This window comes from Physeter macrocephalus, chromosome 5 (assembly GCF_002837175.3).
Source record: "Physeter macrocephalus isolate SW-GA chromosome 5, ASM283717v5, whole genome shotgun sequence".
Classification (NCBI taxonomy): Eukaryota; Metazoa; Chordata; class Mammalia; order Artiodactyla; family Physeteridae; genus Physeter; species Physeter macrocephalus.
The window spans coordinates 42,088,168-42,100,923 of NC_041218.1; the positions used below are offsets into that span (position 1 = coordinate 42,088,168).

Below are 12,756 nucleotides of genomic sequence, written 5' to 3' on the forward strand. Positions count from 1 at the left end.
CCCATTTTCCTCCATCCCCACTGCCACTCATTACTCTGTCCAATCAGTGATCACCTCTCTCCAGGACCAAAATAGCCTCCTCCTTCGTCTCTCCGCCCCCAAGATCCTTCCTCCTCATGACAGCCAGCATGATATTTTAAAGACACAGATCAAATAGCAGCAGCCCTCTCCACAAAGCCCATTCACAGTTTCCCATTCCTCTCAGGTTGAATCCCTACCTCTTTTGCCATCTACAAAACCCACAGACCCGACCTCCACCTATGCCTGCACCTCATCTCCTAATGTCAGGTTTTCCCAGTCTCATTGCCATAAGGTAGGCACCAGCTCCTCCTACCTACAAAGCCTGACTGGCTGCTCACCCTGCTTGCTCCTTTCCATTATATGAGCCATTTTTGTGTGTGTTCTTCAGAGAAGCCTTCTCTATCAGCTCTAGTTAATGTTTATACCACCTCGTCCTCGTTGCTCTCTGTTACTTCACCTTGTTCCTTTTCTTCATAGTACCTAAAATTATTTATAATTGCATGCGTGCTTACATGTTTACAATCACTTTTCCCTAATAGAGTATGATCTCTGAGAGGGCAGGAATCATATCTGTTTGTTCTTGGCGTGTACTCATAGCTCAGCATGGTGCCTGGACTCAATACATACTGTGTTCCCCTCCCAGCTCCCCTGCTCACTAGCTACATAATTGGCAAGGCCTCTAACCTCTCTGAGCTTCCGATTGCTGGTCTATACAATAATAAGAACAGTAATTCCTACGTCTATGAGTTGTTCAGAAGTTTGAATGCGATGATAATGTACGCAAAACACTTTGAAATCTGCAGAGAACGTTCTAGCCATGTGATGAATTATTTATGCCCTGACTCAGGGTCAAAAATGGAGTCTAGTCATGCCGACCCTGGTTCTGACAACTTCCAGATGCTTTCAAGGCTTCTCAATGAAGTGTAGCCTTCAGACAAATGAGAAATCTACTAGACTGCTCTCTGCAGTTGGCTGAATTTCCAGCCAGCACAGATATGATTATAATTAGAGTTTCAAGAGTTCTGTTTCATTTCAAAAGGATTCCGTGGTACAGTCTGCAGTCTACCTGAGATGTGTGTCTAGAAGCAGATTCCTGTGGCAGGTGTTTTTATTCTGGTCTATTTGCTTCTTTTCCTACAATATCAGGGGTGTCTGTTTCTATTATACTCATTATTTTCAGTTGCCAGGTGACAAGAGATTTTCCATATGGGAGATTTCAGATAGTGACCACTGAGCAAAATACGTAGTTCTCACCCACTCTCATCACCTCCTAAATGAACAGTTGCTTGGACAAACTTGCTTTAGCAGACCCAGGACTTTTATTAGCAGCCAGAGAATAGTCTATAATGGGAGAAATTACTCTGCCCATGCATTTCTCCAAAGAAAAACATTTCTTTAGCCTGTCAAGACATTAAAAGCTCTTATTAGAAACTATAGCAAAGTCAATTTCTCCATTCTTGCTGCTAAAGGATTCAGGACGCACCTCACTGCAGACCCTAAATTAACAATCCAATGGGAGTTGAGCTCGCTGGAAATGGGCAGGGACGTCCAAGTGAGCAGGACTCAAATCAAAGCTGAGCCCAACATGGGCGTTTACATATTTCAAGCCCCATTACCTGCTTTTCTGCAGGGTCCTTTTGATCATAATAACTCTGCACTAGGCAGAGTGGCGATAGTGGCAAGATCCACCCAATCTTCAGAGACAGCTGACTTTTTTGGGGTTCCTTTTTATTTATCTAATGATTTCCAATTTTAGCCAGCAGTGCTAAGGAGCCACAAAAGTCATGAGTCCTTGTTGGGATTGCTCTGAGTGAAAGAAAAGCCCATATCTGTAAGTACAAAGAAGCAGGTTGGTCTCAAGCAGCACATTTCTCTTTGCACTCATCCTTCCACTCCAAGGATGAAAATAAATACATACCTGTGTTTCAAGTCCATTCTGGGTGCCAAATGCTGCAGCTCATTGATAAGACTCCGTATGAAGTGATTGCTATTCAAGATCTCAACCCAATCTCCACCGCGTTCTTTGATCCTGAGCTGCACATCATGACCATTTGCTATAGAATCTGCTGGTTGACTTAGAGAGGGCGCTGGTTGTTTCACACCAGGATGAAAAGTGGAGCCTTTTCCTGTAATGAGATGGAACAAAGAGTAAGCAATGTCATCAGTGAGATGACTGAGCCAGAACACAAATTCAGTTGCATCCATTAACCGTTTCCTATGGAGGTCCCCAGCAAGTGACAACTGAAATGTCCCTCGGTTGGTTCTCCAGTCAGCTGGCTTCATGTCAGCCAACATCTCTTATCTTCTTCCTCCAAACCAGGCTTTTATGTCAGGCACTCAAAGTTAGAGATACTAAGACCCCATTCCTGCCCTCAAGGAACTTATGCTCTAACTCTAAACTCTTAAAAAGAGGTTCCAGAAGGGTAGGTAACTTGTTCAAAGTTACACCATTTTAAGTGACTGATCCAGTATTTGAATCTTGTTTAAAAAAAAAAAGTTTATTTTTTATTCCAAAGCTTTTCCCTTTTCAACTATACCACATTGCATCCTCTTGTCACATTGCAGTATAATTACTTATAATTATTTTCAATTGCAGTTATTAAAATGTATTTAGCTCCACCTAACTTAGCAGGTGATTAGCAGGGACATAAATCAAGGTGTAATAGTGCATTATAAATGTTGAAAATATTCCCATATATTAAACACATTTTATATATTTAAAATAAAAGTGAAATTGGTTTATCTCTGGGTGATTTAAGTGATGTTTATCTTTTTTACACTGTTGTATATCTTAAAATTTTTCTGAAATGAGATTTCATTGCATCTATCTTTTTTGAAAAGTTATTTTAAAAATAAAACAAAATATATATGAAAATGCTTTTTAGGCTGTAAAGTGCTAATAAGTATCAGCTACTGAATTCATTGCAATGAAATAAAACCCTCAATGCATGGATTAGGTTAAAAGCACATCCAATCAACCTTGGTAACTGATGTTGATAAATGTCCCAGAAGTAGGTGCTCCCAGAGCAGTAAGACTATGGTTACCAAGATCAAACTGTCTCAGATTTGGTGATTCCAGCTTTGCCCAGCTTTACCAGAGGGTACAGAACAAACGAGGCCAGAGCCTGGTCAGGTGTTGCAGTGTCTAGAAAGGTGGAAATCTCTCCCTCTTTGTTGGCAATCTCTCATTTTATGGGAGGTTTAAAGAAATGCCCAATTGTACTATTCACAACTGTTATCAGCCTCTTTCCCTCAAGGATTCCTAGTGGGAATTTGGTTTTAATGACACTGCATGTGAACTTGGGTCCCCAGCTCCTTGAGTAGGTGGATAATAGTGAGCTTACTTCTGGGCTAGGCACCCTGGAACTTCTTTACTTTGGATGTAATCCTTCTTTTGCCTCCTTGGAAACCAACCTCTGCCAATAAGTGCTACTCCTCCTATCCAAATGAAGCCTAACAATTTCTTCTCAGGCTTACTGATCTTTGACCAACCAACCCCTTGTGTGTAGAAGAGTCCCCTCCCTTTGAACAAAGGAGGTTTGGGCTTCCCTAGCAGTTTAGGAGATCAAGCCTGGTGATAGAAACTTCTAGGGGTATTAGCCTAGCAGTTCTGAGCCTTCACACTTATCATACATCAAGGTAGCTTAAGGAATATATTCCTAATTTAATCCAAGGTTCCTTCTAGACACTTATCATATTGGTACATGTTTTCAAGCAGAGTGCTTTATAGCTGGGAGGTAAAATAATATTTTACAATAGTGTATGATTTCAAAGGCACATTCACTTGCACTTTTATTTCATTTAATCATCACAGCAGCCCTTTGGGAAACTTATTTACTTTGCAGTGAGGAAAACAAGGCTTAGAAAGGATGGGTGGTTAAGTCCAGGATTCAAGGGCAAGACTCAATCCCAGGTCTTCTGACTCCAAATGTTGGGCAATTTCCGCTGCTTTTCTACAATTAAAAATATGACCCTAGGTCACGGGCTGAGAATGTGTAGGGTGAGAATGATCTTACTCACAGTGAAGCTGTCCTGCAGAAGGGAAGGAGAGGGGACAGGAAAGAAGCCACTGTCCACTGAGCTTCTCCTCAGTGCTTGCTGTCTTCCATGCACTATCTCCTGTAAATGTTTTCCATGCTCTATCTCCCCATTTACAGGAGATAGTGATCAAAAAGAAATGGAAATAAAGCAAAGTTCAATTACTTCCCCAAAGTCACATAGCTTACAAGTGACAAAGGTAAGCTGATAACCAGTCTTTCTGACCCCCAAATACACAAACTTCTTAGCACACTTCATATTTCACTACAACTCAGTGCATTTACACACATGGTCGATTATAAAAAGCATGGCAAAGAAAAGTTCCCTGTTTTAGAAAGGTTTGTGTTTTTAAGGACACACATATATCCCCTTTCTTTCCCCCAACCCTCCAGCACAGCTTTCCATGTGACATGGCTGACTTCTGCTCCCTTTCAGGGTGTGTGCTGGTGGTGTCTGTGATTGAACAGCTTGCTCAAGTTCACAACTCAACGGTCCAGACCTCAATGGAGAGACTGTGCAGCTACTTGCCTGGTAAATACAGAAAGGCTCACTTGGCTGTGGGTCTGTGTTTTTTCTCGTTCATGAGCCATCATGAGTGAGTTTATACCCTACATGTGCTTACAGAGGAGAATCTGATTGTGTTATTTCTGTGAGTTGATAGTCTTATGGAGCTCATAGAAATTAAAAGGAAGACACAAAAAAATACTTGAGGCAACTTTTTTCCCCTGACATTCATTTTCTCTCATGGCAGAATGAGATTGTTGTGGACATTTAGGGAATAAAATGTAGATTGGCCGATTGTTGTTGTATGTGTCACATTTATAATGATTTGCCCACCTGGTGATCATGGCCTTAAGTAGCAAGAAGGTCAAAATTATGAATAATGAATAATTTTCAATGATTTATGTTAATTTAACCACATACACATTCTCAGATGCAAGCACCTCCTTTCTAACACAGAGCTTTATTTAGGCTGAGGAGACAATGGATATTAAAACTCCAAATGGGAAAATAAACTGGGGACATTCCATTGATTTGAACTGGACCTCTATAAAATCCTTTACACATCCTGCAAAAGAAGGAAATGATTGGTGGTTTAAACAAATTTTATAGTTTTTTACACTCTCAGCAGAAAGAAAATATTGACGCTATTTCTCTTATAGAATACTGTTAAGTGTACAATCACAATGAATAAACTTCTTTGAGAGTCAAATTTTCATTCACTTAATGTTAAGGAATTAATTCTTCAAAGATGCCTACATTATTATTTTTAAGTAAGGTAGTTGGACTCATGACGATTTTATATTTGATTTAACAGACGTTGTGTCAATGGCATCAAAACATTTTCGGAAAATTTATTGCATGCAGTCTCAATGTATACTCATAAGCTCATTTTTTTAGAATTCAAAAATAAAGACTGGGAGAGGATAATACACAAATACATGTGTTTGCAATGTCCCAGTTTGACCATTGCTAAGATTTTGACATATTTTCACAGAATTAGAAGGTAACAAATAAACTTGAAATGCCCTTTGGCCTCTCCCACTCCCAGTTACATTTTCCTACCACCTCCCTAGGTGGAACCACTCATAGGGACTTGATGGGCATTGGGTTTGGCAAATTTTATACTTTTACATTCACTTGTATGAATCCATAGACTATGTGTAGTATTGTCTGTGGATAATTTTTTAACCTTTTCTTGGTAAAAGGAAACAAATTAAAAAAACACACCAAATAAATGTAGAGCTTTATCAGTTATTGAAAGTTGAACACCCTTGTAAACATAGCACAGGTCAAGAAGGAACAGATAGGTAGCTGCTCCAAAAGTTCCATCCACATGCCCCAACCCATCATAAATTCCTCCTCCCCGCTAAAAAAACAACATCCTGAAGATTACTATAATCATTTCCTTGTATTGCTTTATAGCTTTATCACCCAACTGCATATCTCCAGACACCATAGTCTTGCCCAGTTTTTAAATTTTTGATGTGTCTTTTAAGTCGATTTTAATCTACCAGCTTCCTTTCCATCCCTTCCTTTTTCTGATAATTTAACTGTGGAATCTGTCGTGTAGAGTTTCTGCATTTTGCTGATGGCATCCCTGTGGTATGATTGAATATATTTCTCTGTGCTCTGTATTTCCTGAAAATTGGCAGCTAGATCCAGAGGCTTGATGAGACTCCAGTTTGATTTCTTTGGCAAGGCTATAAGTGATGGTGTTTTCTTTCAACAGGAGGCCATCATAAGTGGTTTTCTCTTTTTTATTTTTGTGATATTAGCAGCTGTTCATGCTCTATGACTAGGTCTATCAGTTCATTGGAGGTTGCAAAATGGTGCTATTCTAATCTATCAATTATATTTCCTTTAGTAGTTGAAATATAGTAGAGACAGTTTCCCTCATCATCATCATAGTTTAGGGATGTTTTTCCCCACAGTTCCTAATGGTACTATTATTCATTTTAAGAAAGGCAAGATAAATGCTTGATTCTTTTGTTTTACTTGCCAGTTTTCAAATAACTCATTGCCTTTGTAGTATCATCCCGAAGTAGTCACTTGGTTTTCTTTAAAGTATCATTATGAACTCATGAATTTATACACATTTGATGAGTTTCAGACTACTTCAATTATTATCCCTTTAAAGCTCAAATTCTCTCATTTTTGACCAGTAGGAACTTCTTCAAGTTGGCTTCTGGGTCCTTTTGACATAAGTCTAAGTAGTCTTTGTAGCTTCCTCACTAACTAGTGTGACAAGTTGTTCCAGCCTGTCTTGTACATTTCCAACCCCAGGCTTGAAATCAGTCATTTCTCTTAGAAGCTCTGGTTTCTTTTAGTGGGAAATAGCATTAAGACCATGATCTGGGTGCATAGGAATGTCATTGCTACTCAGTTGGTCATTCTTTCTAGACTTCTTCTGTTGACAGTGATAGAATAGATACATATATACATTTACATATATTATTTTAATATAAAATATATGAGTTCATTCTGACAATTCAAATTCAGGACTGCAGGATTTTTTTTTCTTAGTTTCTTCTGTATTATATCTGTATCTTCTTCTTTCCACACTCAGAGTCCTACCTCTCAAGGACAGGGGGATTGATAGAATTAAAATATCTCATAATTACTCATTTACCTATCCTTCTTTACACATATGACAGCCTCATTTCTCCATTATTTGAGTATATGGCCATTACGTACAATATATACATTCCCTTTTATCTTCATTTAGTTTTAGTTCCATCAGCAACTGTAAGATTGATGTTCACCACCAGCCCTTTTGCAGATGTCTCTCTAGTCGAGGTACTGTCTAAAGTTCATTCCTCAGGAAGGACTCATGGGAACAATATTCCCTGAATTCTTGCACACTGATAACAAGCTGGCTTGTCCTTTAGATTAGAAAGTCAGTGTTTTTCCGGATATAAAAATCCTTGGCAGGGACTTCCCTGGCAGTCCAGTGGTTAAGGCTCCGCACTTCCATTGCAGGAGGTTTGGGTTCGATCCCTGATCGGGGAACTAAGATCCCACATGCCACAGAGTGTGGCCAAAAAAAAAAAAAAAACCTTGGCACAATTTCTTTCCCTAAGTGTCTTAAATATGTTATTTAAAAGCCTAATGATAATCTAATTTTCTTTTTCTTATAAGTCACTTGCTGTTTTTGCCTAGTTCAAAGGATTTTTTTTTCTTCTATAAAATTTAGTCATCTAACTAGACTATGTCTTGGTGTCGGCTGTTGTATATTGTTGTTCTCAGGCATGCAGTGTGCTCTTATTCTCTCATTTTGAAACTAATATGTGGTTTCAAATACATTTTTTATAATTTCAGGAACGTTTTTAGTATTTGGTCAGTTTCCTTGATTTGGTTTTCTTTGTCAGGGATTTCTAATAACCATATTTTAAATCTTCTTTGCCTGTATTCACAATTTTGCCTATCTCTTGAATGAATACTTTTTATCACTTCATTTATTTTCTATCTTGAAAGTTTTCCTCTTTTTCATATTCTATTTCTCTTAAAACGTCAGCTATTGGTATTCCCTTCCTCTTGTGCTCATTCTAATTTAGATTTCATTACTTTTATAATCTTGTATTCTTCCCTGAGTTCTTTTATTCCATACCTGAGTTTTTCCAATTCTCATTTCTGTTGTTCTTTCATGTCTTATACAATTTTATTAATGCTTCTCACTCATTTTGAAATACTGTTATGTTTTAATCCTTTTTTTGGCATGATTTTCTGGCATGCTTTTGCTGTCTGTAAGGATGTGATTCTGTTCCTTATTCTTTTTTTTTTCTTATAATAACTTTGTATGGGAGTTGACCTAGATACATATCTGTTGCTCATTTTTATGTGAAATTAGTTTTCAAAAACTCTTAGAAAGAGAAGTGGCTCAGGGTAGCTTCTCCAAATGCACAGAACTCCTTCTTCCATTGTTTTTGTGTCGTGTTAAAAAGTAAGTAAATAAACACATGGCTGCTTGCATTTTGAAATTTTCTGATTCTGTCCCTCTGCACACTTTTACCTGGATTTTCTCTTTACTTTGCTTCTATCCAACTCAGTTTTGATTCCAAACCCACTAGTTTCCTCTCAGTGTGGACCCTGTCCTGGAAGGGAGGTCTGGTAGATCAGTTTCTAGAATTTGTAAATGCCTGACCACTCAAACCCCTTAGTCCTTATAACCTTGAGTCCTTTACACTCATCTGCTACTGCAGTGGGCAAAACCCCTCCCAGTTTCAGCTGATGTTCTTCATTGGCCCACCATACTTTGTCGTCAATACCTGTGGGCTATTTTGGAGATTCTGCTATTCGTCCCTTTGCTTCCCTTTACTTTCTCCCACACTGATGTTGATAACCCTTAAGTCTCATGATTGTGAGTGGTTTATCGTTGCCTTAATTGTATTCTGGGGCTCGTGGAGATATCTAGTTTTGTTGTAAGTATTGTCCATGGGGTTTTGGTTTTCCTATCTAGAAGCTCTATTTTTTTTTTTTTTTTGTAGAGATTCAGTGAAATTCCAAAACTCTGCTGCCTCCACTATCATCATTCCAGAATCCTCCCTTGTGAGAACTGTAGTTTTACATCAATGTTTACGGTATATACCACTCTGCAACTTCTGCTTTTCACTCACCATTATGTTTTTGAGATCTATATGTGTCAAGACATATATAGACTTAAGTCAAGCCTCTTAATTACTCTATAGTCCTTCACCATATAAATGTCCCATATTTTATTTATCCATACCCATTTTTATTGGACATTCAAAATCTATTATAAAACTTACTTTATATTTTCACATCTCTGAATTAGAGAAAGAAGAAAATGTTATTACCATTTTACAAAAAGGAAGAAAAATTTAAAAGTCATAATCATCATTAAGACTTGTTTTGATTGTTGTCATTTCTGTGTAATAGACCACACTGACAGATATCACCGTTTTTACCTTGAGTTTGATTTTCTCTTTTTAAGCAAAGTTGTGTTGTTCAAAGATGAAAGGCTGAATAAAAATCTTATTTCTCAGATGATCCTGTCCCAATGTACCAGCAAAATACAAAACATCATGAACCAAGATTGCTGGTGTTCAAGGTTCCACCTTGGCTCCTTTTGACTCATAAAGGAAAATTTTAGAGTCTGCTGAGGTAAAATGAGAGGTTGAAAAGTAAGATGCTGGTAAAATAGAAGCTAGCACTTTGCCAAGGGAAGGAAAGTTGGTATTTCAGTTTTTCAGTGGAGGGTTACCTTTTAATTGGAGGAATTTCAAAGCATTAATAAGGCTATTTGGAGTTATTTTCATTTTATTAATTAATATTCACCTCTAGATAGAAATAAAGTACTCAGTTTGGATTAAAGGCTCTTTCACCTGAAAGACATAAGGGCAGGGTTGGCATTACTATTTCCACTTCGTGGATATGAAAGAGTGCATAGAATGCTCACGTGAATTGTATAGGGTGACAAAGATAGTCTGACCCTTAGCTAAAGATTTCTCCTTCTAGAAAACATAATAGGCCTGGTCCACAGTGACTGCCTGCACCCAGTATTGCCTTCTGTCTGGTGAGAATGGGAGAGAGGGGAAGTCAAAATATGCACAGCAACAAACAGTTATTATTTTAAAAATTATTTTTAAGTAGTACTGCTTTTATCTCCAAAGCTAACAAGTATATAAAACATAACCTTAGCAGAGAAATCATGCAAGCAACATTCTTGAGAATATCACTCAGTAAATCATGCGGGCCTTTCTGATGCCTGGGAAGACAATTTTTTCGAATTGTGCAAAGTATTTCTGACCTTCAGTTTCACCCACTGCATTTGCCTCTGGCTCTCATTAGTAAACACCTTGGAAGAATCTCAGAATTGTTAATGGAAAAATGATTAATGGAATCATTCTCACCAGGGGTCAGTAGACTCATATGCCCTCAGATTCTTGCTAGAACTTCACTTTCTTGGGTCAGCTGTGCAGAAATCTTATCTCCATGGAGTATGATAGTTAAAAACTCATGTCGTCTTAAAATGAGGAAGGCAGCTCTCCTCACATTCTGTAGGTTCTGAAAATCTACATGCAGCCCAGAACACATAGCTACAAAACTATCTCAGTGGTCAGTTCACCTCACTGTGCTGCAAATTTCTAATCAGTAGTTAGTGTATACCTGCCATACCTGAGGGAGATGAGTCATCAAATAAAATGTCCTAAGTACATTGAAATGCATACTACAAATAGTTTGGGCTTTTGGGATAGAAGACTTTAATCTCTTACTGAACCACTGTGCTCTTGGGCAGCCTTACCTCTCTAAACCTCAAAGTTCCTTCCCATAGAATGAGGGTAAAAATAACCACCCCCTCAAAAGTTTCTTATGAGAAACGACGTGATGATAAACATAAAAGTGACTTACAACTTGGGATGTTCTAGGTTTTATTTACACCCACATATGTGGATACACCGATTGTTCCTTTTTTAACCTTCCTTTGCCCTTGGGAATGGCCATACTTTTCTTTTTCCCTATGCTGTTCCAAGCCCTTTTGATTCTGTAGAAATTAAATGCTCTTGTACCTTCCTGGTCACGGGCAAGGTTTAACTGTATACATTTTACATCAGATAGGTTACTAGCACTATGTTAGTGCCAGTCTTTTCTTCAATTGTAGCAGTAACAGGTTACCATCTGATCATGGCTGACTGGGCCCTGTCTGGCTTTTTCTAGAGACTTTGCCTCTCTCTGCTCTGCACCCTTCTGTGTTGATCTAGAGTTTAGCTCTCAGAGGCCCATCTCTTGTCCCACATTAGCCATCTCTGCAGGAGCCTCTCATTCTTAACCATCACAGAATCTGTTTGAGAAAACTGATTGTTCAGATGGCCCTGCACAGAGGGTGAGGAGAACTTTGCTGCCACTCACTTCAACTTGAGCAAAATAATGTTCTATAAAAAATACACACACACACACACATGCAAACACCTCTTATTTTACCAGAAAAAAAGAAAAATGTTCTCTGCCTGAAAGGCAGCACTGCAAGTTTCAAAGAACACCCTGGTGTCGATTTTTAAATTGCTCTGCTCTCAGCTAAACTAGTTTTACATTAACGATACTGGAAACTCATTTCCAAAGTGCTTTGCAAGTTCACGTAATTTTGAATGTCAGTTACATAATCCTCCAAGCTTCCAAGACAGTGAAGGGAACTGAACTGAATCCTACTCCTACATTTTTCAGATGAGGAAACTGAAACCCAGAAGGGGAAGAAACCTGACCAAGGTCAGAAGCCAGTCAGCCGGTGCTGAAACCCTGGTGTCTGAGATTTGAGACATCAGAGCTTTTTTTGACACCCCTAAAGAGGAGCACCCAAGGGGTGCTGTTTTTATTTTATAACAGTTGCATTGATATTTAGATCACATGCCATACAATTCACTCATTTAAAGTGTATAATTCAGTGGTTTTTAGTATATTCACAGAGTTGTGCATCCATTGACACCATTAATTTTAGAACATTTTCATTATACCAAAAAGGACCTCCATGCCCCTTAGCTGTCACCTCCCAAACATCCATTCTCCCCAGCGCTAAGCAACCACTAATTGACTTTATGCCTCTGTGAATTTGCCTATTCTAGGCATTTCATGTAAATGGAATCGTAGAAATATGTTTCTTTCACTTAGCATAATGTATTTAAGTTCATCCATGTTGTAGCATGTATCACAAAGTCATTACTCTTTTTTATTTTTGCCTTTTTTTTTAACATCTTTATTGGAGTATAATTGCTTTACAATGGTGTGTCAGTTTCTGCTTTATAACAAAGTGAATCAGTTATACATATACACACGTTCCCATACCGCTTCCCTCTTGCGTCTCCCTCCTTGTGCTATGGGGCTGCTTCCCACTAGCATCTATTTTACGTTTTGTAGTGTATACATGTCCATGCCACTCTCTCACTTTGTCACAGCCTACCCTTCCCCCTCCCCACATCCTCAAGTCCATTCTCGAGTAGGTCTGCGTCTCCATTCCCGTATTACCCCTAAGTTCTTCATGACCGTTTTTTTTTCTTCTTAGATCCATATATATGTGTTAGCATAGGGTATTTGTTTTTCTCTTTCTGACTTACTTCACTCTGTATGACAGACTCTAGGTCCATCCACCTCACTACAAATAACTCAATTTCGTTTCTTTTTATGGCTGAATAATATTTCATTGTATATATATATGTGCCACATCTTCTTTATCCATTCATCTGT

At 38.4% G+C, this 12,756-nt stretch overlaps 1 protein-coding gene across 6 annotated transcripts in view; it reads left to right on the forward strand.

Annotated features, from left to right (window-relative positions):
• The window catches only part of AOAH (acyloxyacyl hydrolase), a 191,919-nt gene that overhangs the window by 12,600 nt on the left and 166,563 nt on the right, over nucleotides 1-12,756 (forward strand). For all 6 annotated transcript variants that reach the window (XR_003679783.2, XR_008617356.1, XR_003679784.2 and 3 more), the window contains one exon: nucleotides 4,495-4,590. Coding sequence is in view for 2 of the 6 variants with exons in the window: in XM_024130149.3 (XP_023985917.1) it covers nucleotides 4,495-4,590 (96 nt within the window). In the remaining 4 variants the exon portion in view is untranslated. The remainder of the gene's footprint in view (nucleotides 1-4,494; nucleotides 4,591-12,756) is intronic.